The sequence below is a fragment of the Vigna angularis genome, chromosome 3 (genome assembly GCF_016808095.1).
Source record: "Vigna angularis cultivar LongXiaoDou No.4 chromosome 3, ASM1680809v1, whole genome shotgun sequence".
In the NCBI taxonomy this organism is placed as follows: domain Eukaryota; kingdom Viridiplantae; phylum Streptophyta; class Magnoliopsida; order Fabales; family Fabaceae; genus Vigna; species Vigna angularis.
Genome location: NC_068972.1, coordinates 12,747,608 through 12,764,348, shown reverse-complemented (window position 1 = coordinate 12,764,348; position 16,741 = coordinate 12,747,608). Strand labels below are relative to the sequence as shown.

Here is a 16,741-nt window from a genome sequence, read left to right as displayed (position 1 = left end):
CTCAATCAAACTTGAACTTGAACCCGTAGTGGAAGAATTAAACATTTAGCCATATAAATAAATAAATAAATTTGGGCCTCCATTAAATACTTTTTTGGACAAAGCACATTAGGTTTGAGTTTTTTGTGCAGTAAAGGAGGAGGCTATCTTTGGATACAAGTTGGAAACGTGCTTTTTAGAAATTTCAACACATTCTTAAATTTTAAAACAAAATAAATAAAAACCTTTTTCTTTGGGAATATTTTTTAACTTCCCAATTAACATATAAAAATTCACCAATATTTTATTTACTAAAAGAGTGCTTGAGGTAAGCATAGATCTAGAGCAGAGGTAACTTAGAATTCCACAAAATATTCTATGACAGCACATGATGTTGTCTTTACGTCAATGCCAACTATCAGTTCTTTGATTGAAAAGATGAAAAGGTAAAAGAACTTTAACTCCATATCACACGTGTAATTTTCCAAAGTCACACTACATCAACTACTTCGCAACTAAACTCAAATTTTTATTTAAATAATTTCACAAAATAGTATGCATTAACTTTCCCTTATTTTTTTAAATAGTTAAAAATAAGTTTAATTATTATTTTAGTCTTTATATTTTGGATTTTATTTATTTTGGTCGTTTTTGGTTTCATCAAGCTTTATTATATGTTAAATTAGTTAAATTAGTATGAATATCATTTAGAATATGATCAGATATCAATCTAATAAAAAAATTAATTATTTACTCTCTTTTTTTCACTCAACTAACTTTATGATCTTTTATGTGGAGTTACTGTGATTTTTTTCTCTCACATTTACATTTTATGGATCTTAAAAATGAATCTTAAAACCGTAAAAGGAATATATAAACATAATTAATGCTTAAATTTTTTATTTAAAGGATACATGATTATCTTTCAAATAATATTAATCCTAATTTAACAAAAGATACCACTTTTGAATAATTCAATGCATAAAAAGACTTAATAAAATAAAAATCAAATATTGAAAACAAAAGAATAAAAATTTAACATATTAAAATAGTAATTAAATGTTAATTTTTTATTTAATTTTTACATTTTGCTATTTTCTGATACAGGTGTGGGCTAGCATGGAGCAGTGTCGTCTAGTTATTTTGCAGCACATGGAAGCAATTTATTTTGTGGTTTTATGGTATATGGTCATTTGTGAAGACCATTGAACATCACTGTCAAAGTGTGGAGATTATTTTTGTGTACTTGTGCCTAAAATTTCATTGTTCCCTTATGCAGAGTGCAATAGTAAGACACTTTCTGCTCTACCAATAAAATATTGTACATGCATTTTTCTTTACTCAACCTTTCCTTAAACTTTGCCGGGAAGAGGGATCTATAACTTAGCCACATTCATTGTATAATTTCATATTGCTAAACCTTCCTTACCATCCTACACTTACAACATAAACTTATGTCTGCTCAATATTATTTAATAAACCTTTTACATCCTTATATATAATCACTGCAATTACCAAAAACTTTTCTAAAAAGAAGCAACATCCTGACACTAATATATATATATATATATACTTAATTTGTATCTTATGAAGTTAGAAAAGCAAACGAACTAAGATACAGTCTAAAAGTGATGCATCTTCTTTGTGATGCCTAGGGTTCTTATTGGAACAATAAAACATAATATTAATTATAAGTTAACAGATTTTCTCATTAATCGAAAGATTTTCTAATTAGAAAACAGTTAATTCTTCGTCAGAATGTTAATACTTGACGGGTAAAGTGAAGACATGTACGTTTTCTGGTGATATATTACAATCCTCCTTTCTGCCAAAAAAAAAAAGGAAAGATGTGAAAGAAGATGATGAGTAAAATATTTTAATAATTTGAGTGTACACATGATTCATGGTGTATTTGAGTACGTATCTTGAAATTAATATGTACTATTTTATGTTATTTATGTTCTGAGAAAATACTAATTAAATTTACATTTTATTCCATAGTTTTTTTTTTAAGTATGGTGATATTTTTTAATTAAGATCAGTGCAATGCATGAACCTATGAATGACTTTCCTTGAAACAGTTTTTGATTATAAAATTGCCGCCAGCATTGATGTTTCATCTCTGTTATCGTTACACGCAGACACGCTTTCAAATTCCAATCAACAACTATAACTCATTCGTATTATATATATGCAATCAAATTTTACTTGTTTATTTCTAAAACCAACAACAAAGTTTGGCAGTTTTGCTTTTTGGTCCACGAACTTTATGAGTACTACAGAATATGAATAATTTAGTTGCTCAAACCTTTTCCATATTTCAATATAAATATGATTTGCAAAGTCCTGTCTACTGCCATTAATATTCGCCTTGCTTGTTTATGTTTTTTTTTTTACCAAGAGAACTTTCAGATGAGCACAGTGCAAAGTCCTGTCTACAAAGATTCCCTGCATGGAAAAAAATAAAAAATATAATTAATGTGTTATATCACTAACGACCATGTTTTTTGTAAAAGCACAGTGCATGATGCATTATTATGGAGAAACATAATTTGTTAAAGTTTGTGATATCTGCATTAGGTCTTGACATATAAACTTGAAGAGTGATATTATTATTAATTTGTCCTTGATGAGATTAATTCTATGAAGATGGATCCTTTCTTATCTAACCTAAATATCTATAATTTGTAGGGTATTGAGATTCCTTAGACAGAACAATTTTGGGTCAGGTTTGGGTGAGAACTCAATTGCCAGGAAATGTAGTCATTGTCTGTGGGTGGAATTGAAGAGAGGACCCATTTGTACCAAAGTTCAAATCAAATAGAAGGACATTTCTATCATGTTTCTTCTTTTCCCATTTTATTCAAAACCACAGCTTCCACAATGTCAAGGTTTAATCTTTGAGTCTCATCATAATTATGTTTATCACAATATTCGGTCAAATACCCAACTTTTTAAACTCTCCTATCATGTAATACCCACTCAATAATTTACCACTCTCTTGATCCCATTTTCTTTGATATATGTTTTCTATTTCTTTTATTTTATTTTATCAAATTAATTAAGTATTCGTTTTTTTAGTAAACTCTTAACAATGGTGAGAAAATAAAATAAAAAGGCATAAATGAGAGAATTTATTGTCAAAGATACAAGATGTTTCATATATGAGCTCAAGATCAATCCTTTGGGTTGTATTGTGTCAGTTTGAAATCCAAATGTTGTTCAAATGTCTAAATGTTAGGTCCAATCGTTTCTCCAAACCATTCTGAAAATATACAAAGACACTGTGATATTAAAATCAATTTAATGTTTAATCGTTAATAATTAATGTAACAGTAAATACATATAACCTATTTCGTTATCTCAAACTACTGTTTATAAGTTTCAAGTAAGTTTTTTATTAACCTTCCAAATTATGAATAATTATATTTTACTCTTAAATTATGAATAATTATATTTTACTCTTAAATTAATTTAGATGAAAACTAATCTTATTCATGATCCACCGTTAAGTTTGATAATCCACTTGTGACTCACTAAAAAATCCGAATTATGGTTGACCATCATACGCAAGATATATTAATAAATTACATAATAATTTTATAAAAATAAAATAACAACTTATTACATATTAATTCCTATATTCCTATATTTTAGTGGACTAACGTCAGTATTTGAATACCCTTGTTTCCCGTTCATTTTTGTGTTGATGGGTAAGTTGTATTTTATGTTGGATCTTATCCTCTTCCTTTTATGTGCCATGTGTTAGTTTTCATCATTCACTGTTTTAGTTCCAACCACTTTATCTCTTTCAGAGTATTAAAAAAAAATAATGATACTTTAACAATATTTTTTTAACAACACTTTAATATCATTTATATATCATTCTGTGATTAGTTTATGTTGGTATTTATGATTATTATTATTATTATTGATTCTAAAGTAATTTTAGACCAATAATATAATAACACGTAAATAATGTTAAAATATTGTCAAAAAAATGTTGTCAAAGTATCATTATTCTATTAAAAATAAGATGGGTCAGGAGCAATTTGTAGAATATGTTTGTCCATAAACATCTTCATATTTACAAAATAATATTTGAGGAAATAAATAAATTACGTGAATTAAATTATAGAAAAAATAATAAAAAAAGTTATTCTCAAAATAAAACCACTACTAACATCAAGAGGGCCTGAAACTTTTATAATTTTTTATATAAAATAATTAACCACAAACCTTTTTCAATTATTATTTATTTTATATCATATATTTACGATCTTTGGTTATATTTAGACTATTTTTCAGTCAGATTTAAAATAAAATAAAATACCGTAGGTTTAGGCAGATATGGTGTTTTCATTAAGTTAATATAATAGTTAAAGAAAAGTTTAATATAAAAAAGTTATCATCTACCAATATGAATATTTTAAAGTTTATGGTGAAAAATAACAAATAATTAATATTGGAAGTATACAATGATTAAAATAAAAATAATAATATGAAAATAAATATTTATATATGTTTGTAGTAACTAAATTTATATATATATAATTAAAACTTTTTCCTATCATAAACTTAGATACGTTTTTTATTTCCAAACTTAAAAAGTAAATAAATATTATTTTCTAAATTTAAAATTAAATTATTTTAAAGTTTGAGAAACTTTAAAGTTTGAAACAAAAATAAATTTTAAATTCACCTCAAAATTTAAAAATAACTTTATATATATATATATATATTATTGAATATTCAATTCATTGAGTATGATATACAAACATTTATTTAAATTATTATATGCATTTTAAGTGTTTAAAACTTTGTTTCATTTTATTTTTAGTATCATAAAACTACAATATTATATATTTTAAATGTTATTTTATGTATTTTATTTAATAAAAATAATTCTATATTAATGTTTATTTGATTTCAATTGATATAATAAAATGATATGTTTAAAATGATAAAAGAAAATGAAAATAAATAAAGTAATATTAGATTGTTTGAATTGTCGAATTGAATATATATATATATATATATATATATATATATATATATATATATATATATATATATATACACACGTGTGTGAATGATTAAATGTATTCTATTTCGTTACATATCCCTTCTTGTTTCCTCCATTTTTAGAGCATCGGATGAAACAATCCTTTTATGTATTATAAATTATTTAAATAATGGAATGAATATTTTAATAATATTACTCTTTTAATTCTAATGCATTTTACTCACCATTCTGGTGTTGATTTTTCTTTTAATAAATGAAAAAGATGGAGGGAAGCTACTCCGGCCAACAATGGAGTGGTGATACCCAAACAATCCATTTTCACCAACAATAATACTTTTATGTTAAAATATGAAATGATTTAAGTTGAAACAACGACAAAAGTAGAAAAATATTATTTTTTAATTGGTGTTGGAAGGGTCTAAAAAGATTTAGAGAGGTCTAACATTTTTTTCCTTCAACAATACAGCATCCGCATATAGCCTTGGAAAACGATAAACAGTGTACAATAATTTTATGCAACATTTCGTAAGAACGACGTAGAAAAAGAAATAACCTATAAGAAAGGAGATGATTATAAAAAAAGATATAGTATAAAGAATTTAGCTTGTTTTATTTTATTTATTCTGAAATTTAATTTAGATAAAATGGTGAAATTAAGGCCTTAACCATTTGATATTGAATCGTAATATGATTGTGTCTGGGTTTTGAGTTCCAAATTAAAGCAAACAACTGTAAATGAGAGCTTAACAGGAGATAGAAAGAGGTCCAATGAATAACACAGGCACATACGAAAACTGTATATTACACTGTATTCTTGTATCAAGATAAAAGAGAAAAAACATGGAGTAAACAATTAATATTACATATAAACTTTTCTATCTTTCTTCTACACAAAGTTTCATTTGAAATCTCAATGAGATTTGTCATTCTGAAACTCGAAAAAGGATCAGTAGAAAGAAGAACACGGAATAGCATAGCATCCCACCATAAAAGTTGCCAAAGTTGAGGAAGAAACTTCACTGTATCTTCCATCTCCTCCTTCAGAGTTATAACTCCATATTAGGTATGCCAGCCAACAAACTGCATACACTAGAGTGATTCAAAAGTCAGAACCCTTTAGATCCGATAACCCAAGCTCAAACCATGGTTTCCCAAACCCCAAAACACTTTTTCATGCTAATTTGAGAGCCTTTCTTTCTCATACACCACAACCCAAACCCCGAGCCTCTGATCCTTTCATGATCCTCAGCCTTTTGCAAGAAGTCACAAACATGCTGCACAAAAGTACGGTTCTGTCAGATTTAGTTCAACTCATACAAACCTAACGATGAGACAGACAAAAGCATATCAGAGATGTAACACTTACTCCCATGGAACATCTCCAACTAACATCCAGTCACCGTCCTTGTCTTCATAAGTTGGTGCATAGTCAGATCCCTTGTAACCTTCTTTTTCAGAGTACTCACCTGAAAACCCATAACACGACCCAGGTCATTTCCACAATATCATCTCATCTCAATAAAAACAGACAAAACTAAAACTCTTCTCACCTATGGTCAACTTGAACATGTTTTCTAGAGCTTTGAGAAGTTGTGTGTAGCCTCCATACACCTTCAGGTCAATCTTCCTTAGGTAAGGAGCTCCATCCATGCTTACTTTCACATAAATCCCAGCACCCTCGTTCTCGTGAAGGCTGTTTTTCCTATAGGATCTGATTGGTGGCCACCCCACTATCTTTGCCCTGTCATACATGTCAACACCTTCAATCAGTCACTCATCAACACAAAAAAGGCCTTTGAGTTTTAATTAGTAATGATAATAATAATGAAACTTACTTGGCTGGAGGGGCTGCCTCAGCTTCCACATTTTTTTGAGCATTAGAAACAGTCTCCTCAGAAGTTTCAGTCAATGGCCTTTTGTTGGTAATTCTAGCAGACGGAGGCAGTGTTTTTTCCTGAGTTTCTTCTGTTCCTGGGAGCCCCAATCTAAGCTCAGTTGCCTTGAGGTTGAGATCAGTCTCGTACGTGACAGTGCTTTCCATCTCTTCCTAGCAGAGTCTATTACCCAAAACACCCTATGCCAATTACCAGAGCCTGAAAGACTGGTTTCTTATTCAACAACTGAACTGAAAAATTCAAGGAAGTGCCTGTTAATTTGTTGGTTGGTCTGTTCTTCTCTCTGTACGTAGCTTGTGAGATGATGATGATGATGATGATAAGACTTGAGATGTGATGCAAGTGTAGGAAGGTATGTTTTATAGGGACATGGGAAGATAAAGAGGTGGTGGTGTTGTGTATGGTATGGGGAATGATATGAATGAGTTGTGAGAGGAGAAATAAAAAAATAAAAAAGGAAATAAATTATGGAGAAAGAGAGGGTAAGGTGTCGGTAGCAGGAGCAGCAAGTTTAAAGCAAGATGTCCCCACAAATGGAGGACAAGGGTGGGACAGGGTGAGTGTCCCATAAAGGAAGAGAGTTTTGGGGAGGGTCAAGATGCGGTTTGGGAGATAAATGAGGAGCGTTGGCTTTAAGGAAAGGCAAAGGAGACATGCCCATGTGAAGGGAGGGTCCATATCTCAGACTTCGTCATGCCACCCATGCCCATGTGGGTCTCCTTTTTTTAATTCCTCAAACCCTTCTCCATCCTCATTACATCTCTCAACCTTCTTCTTCTTCTTCTTCCAACTTCTAACATCCATCAAACAATACATATCTTTTCAACATTTAACTAATTTCACTTTAATCAAATTCATTAACAACTTTCATGAGAGCAAATTCATCATCTCCCAAAAAAATTCTATAAAATGCCTACTCACTGTTACAAAGTTATTTTAACTTACTCAAACTTTGAATACAACTTGTATAACTATTAATTATTTGTTGCATATAATGATTTTACCTCCTTCAGATAACTGCATAATTTAACATTAATTACTGAATAAATATGTAAATACTTTTGTATCCATTACTTCACAGGAATACAAAAATAAGTTGTTAACATGTATAATGATATAGTAATTTTTAAGTTTGGCTTTTTGTTTAGAGTGGAAGACATCAGCAATAAAATTAGAGGAATTATTAAGTGGTCCTGGATTAGTATTTATTTATGGACCTGTTTAATAACATAGTTTAATATTATTAATAATTTTATTTTACATTGGAAAAGTTAAATATACTTTAGTTTTATTGTATTGGGTGATGTAATATGTAAGAAGAATGAGAAGAGATGAACTGCACGATCGTGAAGATTGAAGCTGAAATAGAAGGCAGGTTACATCAACCAGTAACTCTTTTGTCTCAATAACTTAGATTTGAGAAGAAAGTCAATTGACTTCGTATTATGTTTAAAATGTTTAGAAGAATTAATTTACATGTGACTTATATATTCTTTTACTGAGAATCCATTGTCATACATTTTTATTATTAAAGAATTGTATCTCACACGTTAAGTTGTGTGAGGATGTAAAAATATAATTTTTCTTTTGTAACTATCAACTTTAAATTTTAGAAATATTTATGTTCATTTATGAATAGAATTTATGATAAATAGTTGGTATTAGTAGATAATAGATATTTTAATACTTATTATTATAAACAGATGGAGTGTGATATCATATTATTTATCTTCACAACTATTTATTATGAGTAAAAATATTAAATTTTAATTTATATTATATTTAATATTATTTTATAATTTTATTTAGATTTCATTTAAAAAATTTATAATTTTTTGATATCTACAAATACTTTCAGATTTTAAAATATCTTCAATATTATTTTAACAGGTATCCTATAAATAATAAAGCAGGATAATTTTTTTTTGTTGTAACCTTATAGCGAGTAGAAATTATCCATCTGATCTGACTAATTTCTAATTTGCTTGTGAAAAGCTTCTAAATTCACCTGTGACTATAGCTATTACTAAATAATCAAGTTTCTTCTCATTGTAACTTTTCCATGGTGTTTATCACTAGTGTGAGTAAAGAAGAAATAACTACTTAGTCATATATGTATAGGAGAATCAATTATTTTGAATTATAATAGATCAAACATAAACCAAACGCAACTGGTGTACATAGTAAATGATGATGTAATAATCAATCATTTAATTGATTATTTTTCTCGTGTTGCATCTCATTTACTATAAACATGTGGTAATGTTGTGTTTTATTAATTTCATGTCGTGCCACGTAATATATCTTGTGATAATTGAATAAATGATTCAACTATCTTTTTTTCTTTTTTATTTTAAATCAATCACAATCACTTTTAAATATTCAAACTTTTTACTCTCTTATAATTGAAATAATTTCATTTGTCACACTTTTTCTTTTCTGTTTTTGTATTTTTTTTTTCACTCAAATTCAAACTAAAACATATTAGTGGAACCTATTCTCTATTTTCTAAACCAAATATAAAAATAAATTAATATTTTTGAACTTAAATCCAAACCAACTTCAATTTTGTAAATTCTATTGATGCTATTATTTTAAAATACTTTTATATTTGAATCTAATAATATTTTGAATAAATATTATCAATAATAATTTCAGAAAAAGTAATTTTTTATTATAAAATGAAACATATATATTGAATGAACTTTAAATACTGATTTTAATGGTGAAAAAATAATTAATGTCTGTGTATTGAAAGACATTGTAAATTACTTGATGGGCCAATATCATGTAATAATTTCTTGTGAAGGAGTCTCCAGCTGAATCTAAGGCAGTTTGCTGCGTTAAAGTTGAACAACAATCAGAAAAGAAAAATACCTGCAAGATTGTGTGTTACGATTATTGATAAATAGCAGATAGGGAAAAAAACGATAACAGAGGCATGAACATTGAACCAGTAAAATTATTCAAATACAAATAATTGTCAAAAACAGCACAACTACTCGCATTCAAAAAGGGCTGACACGATTAATTCATTATGGTCAGAGAAAATTTCCTGGAAACTTTTTTTTTCTATTCAGATTAGATTTTGATGAATTAAGTGATATTAAAAAAATAAAAATGGGAAAAGTCAAACTTTTTTGAACGGTCAAGTCCGCGATGGTTAATTGTACGGATCCATTTCATTCATTTTTTGGTAAAGTTTATTTTAAGAATTTCAAAGTAAGATTTTGTTGTATAAAACAATTTTATAAATGAGCTTAAAACTTTCTTTTTAAATGATAAACTAATATTATTTTTAATGTATAAATATCAATGTATATTTGCTAGTTTCAAATTCATAAACCATTTTACTCACTCCAATTATTAATTTTTTTAAATTTTAACCTCTTTCTTGTTTATTAAAAGATAACAAAACAGGTTTGGTTATCTTTTATATATATATATATATTATTTAAGTTTAGAAGACCAAGTACTCTGTATGAAAATAGAAAATGAGAAGTTGATTAAAAGATTTATGGTATTTATTAATTGAGTAAACATGGCGTACTTATTATTTAAATTATTGACACGTACAGCAGGAACAGGGGGCCCTTCCCCATCAATTATTTTTTAGCATATACAGATAGAGAACATTTTTATCAGAAAAAAATAATCTTGCATTTTATGTTACCATACTAAAGTTTATCTTTTTTCTATTTTCATAATTGTTTTATTGATATGTAATATTTTTTATTTATAGTTTTCTAAAATATTTTAGAATGTGTTTAAATTCTAATTGTTATTGTTTAACGTAACATTCATTCAGAGTTGTATATCATCGATTGTAAATTTAAACTCCTGCAAACATAACCTCTCAGTTTTCATACCACGAGAATTCAAAACAATGACTCAAACCATTGGATTCATTCTAACCCGAAGAACACATGCTCACACGTGCCATTTTTTACATCTTGCATTCACAAAAGAGATGAAGAAATTATTTTTCTGCATATATATATATATATATATATATATATATATATATATATATATATATATATATATATATATATATATATATATATATATATATATAAAGACTTAAGTTTGATTTTAAAATTAACTCCCAAGTCTATTTACTTAAGTGAATTGTAAGATTTAATATTCTAAAATATCATTTTAAATTAAAACTTTTTCAAACAAGTACACAAACTTGAAAAAATAAAGTTTTTAAATAAAAAAAAATTATATGATCTCAAATATTAGGTCAAAATTTAAAAGTGATTTGTATTGCTAACTTTAATCAAACTTTGTCTAAAGGATCAACATGATACATGCAAAAGAAAAAAAGGAAAAACACTTATGATTTTACTAGACTATGATTTTACTAGAGTGACGATGTGATAAATGTAATTAAACTCTTATTATAAAGTATAAGATTTTTGAAAGAGTTTATCTTTTATATAATAAAATTTATAATGATTCACGTCGAATACGAGTACTGTCTATTTAGTAGTCACTCTACTGCGAAAATTTTATTTCGTTAATTGTTTAATTTTTGGAAAACATACCTGTAAATTTTTTCTATATCCGTAAGTACACGTGAGTGTATATATATATATATATATATATATATATATATATATATATATATATATATATATATATATATATATATATATAAAATTTTAAAATAAATCTTTAAAATGCTTATTTAATTTAAAAATTAACTTTTAACTATAATTTGAATCAAATAATTTAATTAAATATTAACACAAATAAACTTAATTTTTTAAAGAATAATTTTAAATGAGTTGTGTGAAGAAATAAATTTTAAAAAATTAATATTTTACAAAAATAATTTCAATTTCATCAATATAAATAAACACTATAAAAATTCTTATGGAATTTTATCAACATATTTTAAAATTTTAATTTCCAACAAATTTTATCAACGAATTTATTATCGACAAATTTTATCTACAGAAAAATCAAATAGTAATATATATTTTATTTAACAACACATATTTTCATTGATAAATTAAATATGTATTATCGACAACTTTTTTTTTCATCAATAAAATTTGTTAGTAATTTTAAACCTCAACAATAATCTGTAAAATCTATCGATAATTAAAATTTTTATCACTTACAAATTTATTTATCAATAAATCCTTCAATAAAAAAGGAACAAATTTTTCACCCAAATATGAAAGGTGTATGACCCTAACCAACATTGGAGCTCATTTTCATCCTTTCATTTTAGAAACCACTAATGGTTTCTTCTCCAATACCTCTACAAATTAACCCTAGCCGACATTAGAGTCAACCACCATGCATGTGTCCTTGGCCAAAGTCTTTATGAACAATCACGGTGTCCAACAGTGTCATCGGTGATAGAAAACAAGGAAGATCAACGATGGGCGTGAGTGCTGTTTCACCATCGTCAAGGATCCGAATTGATTGGGCTTGGCAACGACATAGTCCAGACTTGAAACTGTGCGAAAACCACCCTATTTCCACCATTCGACATCATATCTCTACGAGCCATGTGACCATCATTTGTAGCAACCACCTAAACAAGAACCTAGCAAATGCAAAAGCATATGCAAGCTTCACCATGTCTCCTGTTCACACATCATAGAACATTATTAAAGAAGTGTCAATGTGGATAATGTTGCAAACCATCATCGCAAACCAGATTGTTATTTGAAGTTTTTTATTTTGGTTTTGGAATGAAGATGCACTCTCTCGTCTTATGTGTGATGTTTGTGTAGAGGAGGTGAAAACGGGCAAAAAAAAAAATGAAAAGCTAAAACAAAGAAGAAAGACAGAGGAAAAAGAAGGTGAATCAGATAGCTATATTTACTTATAAATTTTTTCTGTCAATAATTACTAATGATATAAATTTTTGTTAGTAAATATTATTGACTACACAATTACTGATGGACCTCGACCTGTCAAAAAAATATCATTACCAACAAATTTTTAACATTTTTATTTTGGTTGTAAAAAACTACTTGTTTTTTTGTATTGAAAGAAATAAAAATATATGAAGTTAAATTTTAAACAATTCTTCTATTATTATTAACATCTTTTCGATTATAATTTTATTTTGATGCTTAAATTTATGAAAAAGAATTAGGTTTAAACCTTCAATTGGTCCTCATATTTGTTGGTCAATCTTAAGTAGATCCTTGCTTTTTTTTTTGTTTCAATTGGGTTCATAAACTTGTAAATTATCTCAATTAAGTCCAAATATTTGAAAATTTGAGTCAATTAAGTCCTGTCTGCTAAGTTTTCACAAATGGCGTTAAAATTGACTGACGTGGTGCACACTTAATGTGTTGAAGTAAAACTATTATATTACGTGGAATTTTTTAACTAAATTAACCGTGTTTGACGTGGCACAAAATTGAATTAGTAATGTTAAGAATTTTTTAGGATTAGAAATTTTTTAATAAAATAGGGTTAGAGAAAGGGAATTAGGGATTTCATTTGTAAATTCAGTAGAAGAACACATGAGAGAAGACAAAGCAGTAACCTCACCCAGACATTGTTCTTCGCCATCATGCAAGCCCTAAACGTGCTCACCCTCTGTGTTTCTCCCTTGGACCCGCTTCGCACTCCCAACAAAGTCGCCAACAAAAGGGCCGCCGTCGTCGCCAAACGCGTCTTCTTCGTCTCTGCCACGACGATGCCTAAGGTCTCTGCCCTATAGCGCCAGAAGGACCCCAATCGCGTCTTCTTCATCTCCGCTTTGTGTCTGTGTTCGGCAACGACGTCGAGGGTTATTACGAGAAGCTTTTATGCCCTTATTGTTGTCGCAGATTCTTCGAATTTCTGCTTTTTGAGGGGTTTGGTTCACCGGATTCGGATTCGTCTGATTCGCAGTCTCGATCGTTTGATAACGATCTTGTTGCTCTGGTTCCGAACCTTTGGACAGAATTTTGATTCTCTGGATTCCGAGTGTGGTCGATTTTTGTGTGAAGATTTTCCATTCGGTTGCTCGTGAAGAATTCTTGAAGTGGGTGAAATCTACTTGTTGTGGTGGTTCGATTTGTTCGATTTTAACCTTAGTAATCTGCAAGTTGAGAAGAGAAAGAAAAATAGCTTTGTTATATTGTACTGTTTAATTTTCATTTTAGTTTTAATACAAGGGCCATTTTTCATATTATTTCATAGGCCCTATGATTATCGTCCTCTATTATTATTGATTATCGTCCTTGCTGGAAAGAGTGTCATCATCGCCATCAATCGCTTTGACGTGTCCAAGTTTCCCACCCACTTCGGCGGCCATATCCGTGGCTTCTCTGCCGAGAGCTACACCTTCTCCCAAAATTTTAATTTTTTTCCTACCCTTTTTGTTGTTTCTGTTTCAATAGGTTTCAATTGCCCCTGGTTTATATTATGCAGGATAGTGAGCATGACATCATCGATGGTGTGTGGTTAGTGTGTGTGAATTGTGGATTGGAAGAGAGCCACTGATGGAAGCCAATACATTGTGATCGTCATCGCTCACCATTGTCAACAATCATCATTGTCGTTGTTGGCGGAGGGCTCTTTCCCGTCGCGACGCGCCTCTAACCCTATTTCATTAAAAATCTCCTAATCCAAAGAAATTCTTAATCTGGACAATTAAATAATATAACATAACACGTCATATAACACTTAGACAATACTTAATAACAAATTAAATAACAAATTTCACGTAATATAAGACATATACATCAGCAGATTAAGTGTACACCACGTCAGCCAATTTTAACGTCGTTTGTGAAAACTTAACGAAGAAGACTTAGTTGGCTCAATTTTATAAGTTTATGAACTCAATTGAGATCGAAAAAAAATGATGACCCAATTGAGATTGATCAACAAATATGAGTATCAAATGAAAGTTTAAACCAAAGAATTACGGATAAGTATAAGGTGGTATGCACAAGTTTGATACAATAACATCAAACTTGTTTCATAAGTAAATGAATAATTAAATATTTATATTCATTATTTTCGAATGTTTATTAAAAATATTTATTTAATATTCCTCACAAATTTTATCAACAAATGTCTCCGAATATAATTTTTTCTGTTCACGACGTAATTACTTAATTCTTATGAAGATACAATTCACTGTCTTATTTCAAAGTAGACCCATCTCACAAAAATCACCGTCCTAATTATTATTTATTTGAAATAATAAATAAATAAAGAAAATATAAGTGACTATAAAAAAGATATTTATACAAACTCACATACCAGAAACATTGATATTTGTTAGCATTCACTTTGTTAATCATAATAGGATTTTTGAAGTGACCTAATTCTATTTTTGTTTTGACTTGTATGAAGCATTTAAATAATCAGGTTTAAATTAAAGGCGTTGAAAAATAATAATCAGAGAAAGATTAAAAACAAATAGAAAATAAGTAAAAAACAAAGAAGAAATGAATCTGATAGAAATTTTTGGAATGTCTGGGCAAAGCGGGCGAAACCCTTTTACAGCTCCAGTGGAGGACCATTTCATGCTTCACCACTACTGCTTATGCAGACTTTGAGATATGAGTCCCACCTCGACAATGGTTCAGACGAGAGGACCACTAACTCTTCCTCACAAAATCAAAACCAAAAGGTGTCAGAAAATCAGATCCTTCCTTCATCACTTCAATGGGGGCCATATCTCTCCTCCACCATTTATAAAACAAAATTATCTTTTTTCATTCTCCACTCTTCTGCTCTAAAATTTATTACCCTTCATCTCTTAATCTTTCATTTACAATAACATGATCACAAAGATCCACTTTCTTAAGCATATTATATCATGTGACATCATCTGCATCAACAAATACTCATACATCGGTTATATCGAATCTGTAACATTGGTTGCTGTGAAGGAGTGAAAATAATATATACTTATCATAGTTATTTCGCTCTCGGTGCTGGGTGTGTCGGATTTTTGTCACTGTCGCTGATTAATGAATGAAGCTAGAATTTGTGGCATGAAATCCAACAACATGGCTGTGTACTAAGCTGGCAATATATCTACAGGACGTGTGGTGTTTGGCACTTGGCATATAAACAATTCAAAACAGAACTGAGATAGTGATGCTCAACTAATGATTCCAATCACTCATATAGGATGCTTCTTGCATCATTTTCTGCGGTTTGGATTCGATCTGATTCCACAAATCAATGTTGCTTTCGCCTGCACATATTTGTAGTGTATGAGTTAGAAAGGATCATGAAAAAACATTTATTATGAATTTATTATGAGAGGTGAGGAAGGCATTACCACCACGGAATGTGAAAAGGGAATGTCTGGAATAATAAAATATCTCTATTTAAGATAGTATCATTGATGATCCAGTCATATATAATAGTAGTTGGAAAATTAATGTTATAGTCTTATGTGTAGGACTATGATCATGTTCATCTGAAATTGTTTGGTTTGTGTGATAGGTTTAATGGTAATGGCTTGCAATGCAGTACTAGTGGCTAACAAAGATTCTAATTTATTGTGTTTGGCAGCTTACAAACTTGCCGAAAATGAAGGATTGGAACACCTATCTCACATGAAATAGTCTTATCTTTCTTTGCATTAACGATAATTTGAGACACATTACATTCAATTTATAATATATTTGAGAAATAGTACAAAAATGTATATATTTGTATTTATTAAAAAAAGTATATAATAAAAAATAATATCAAATGTAAAAAAATTATCTATAAAAATAACACTCGTAGTTTGTATTATCATTGTCAACATTCTTCAATATTAAATTATTAACAAATTTTAAACTCTTATATAGTAACATTAGGATATTCATATTCTTATTATTTTTTTAACAGTATTCGCCCA

General features: G+C 28.6%; 1 protein-coding gene across 1 annotated transcript; it reads right to left on the bottom strand.

The window, feature by feature from the left end:
• Positions 1-5,791: 5,791 nt before the first annotated feature.
• LOC108324914 (auxin-induced protein 22B) lies at positions 5,792-7,358 on the bottom strand. Its single transcript, XM_017557861.2, has 4 exons — positions 6,841-7,358; positions 6,556-6,746; positions 6,372-6,471; positions 5,792-6,279 (listed from the first exon to the last, which is right to left on the bottom strand). Exons 1-4 carry the CDS (start codon positions 7,044-7,046, stop codon positions 6,204-6,206), a joined length of 573 nt encoding a protein of 190 aa, XP_017413350.1. The 5' UTR covers positions 7,047-7,358; the 3' UTR covers positions 5,792-6,203.
• Between the last annotated feature and the right edge of the window lie 9,383 nt (positions 7,359-16,741).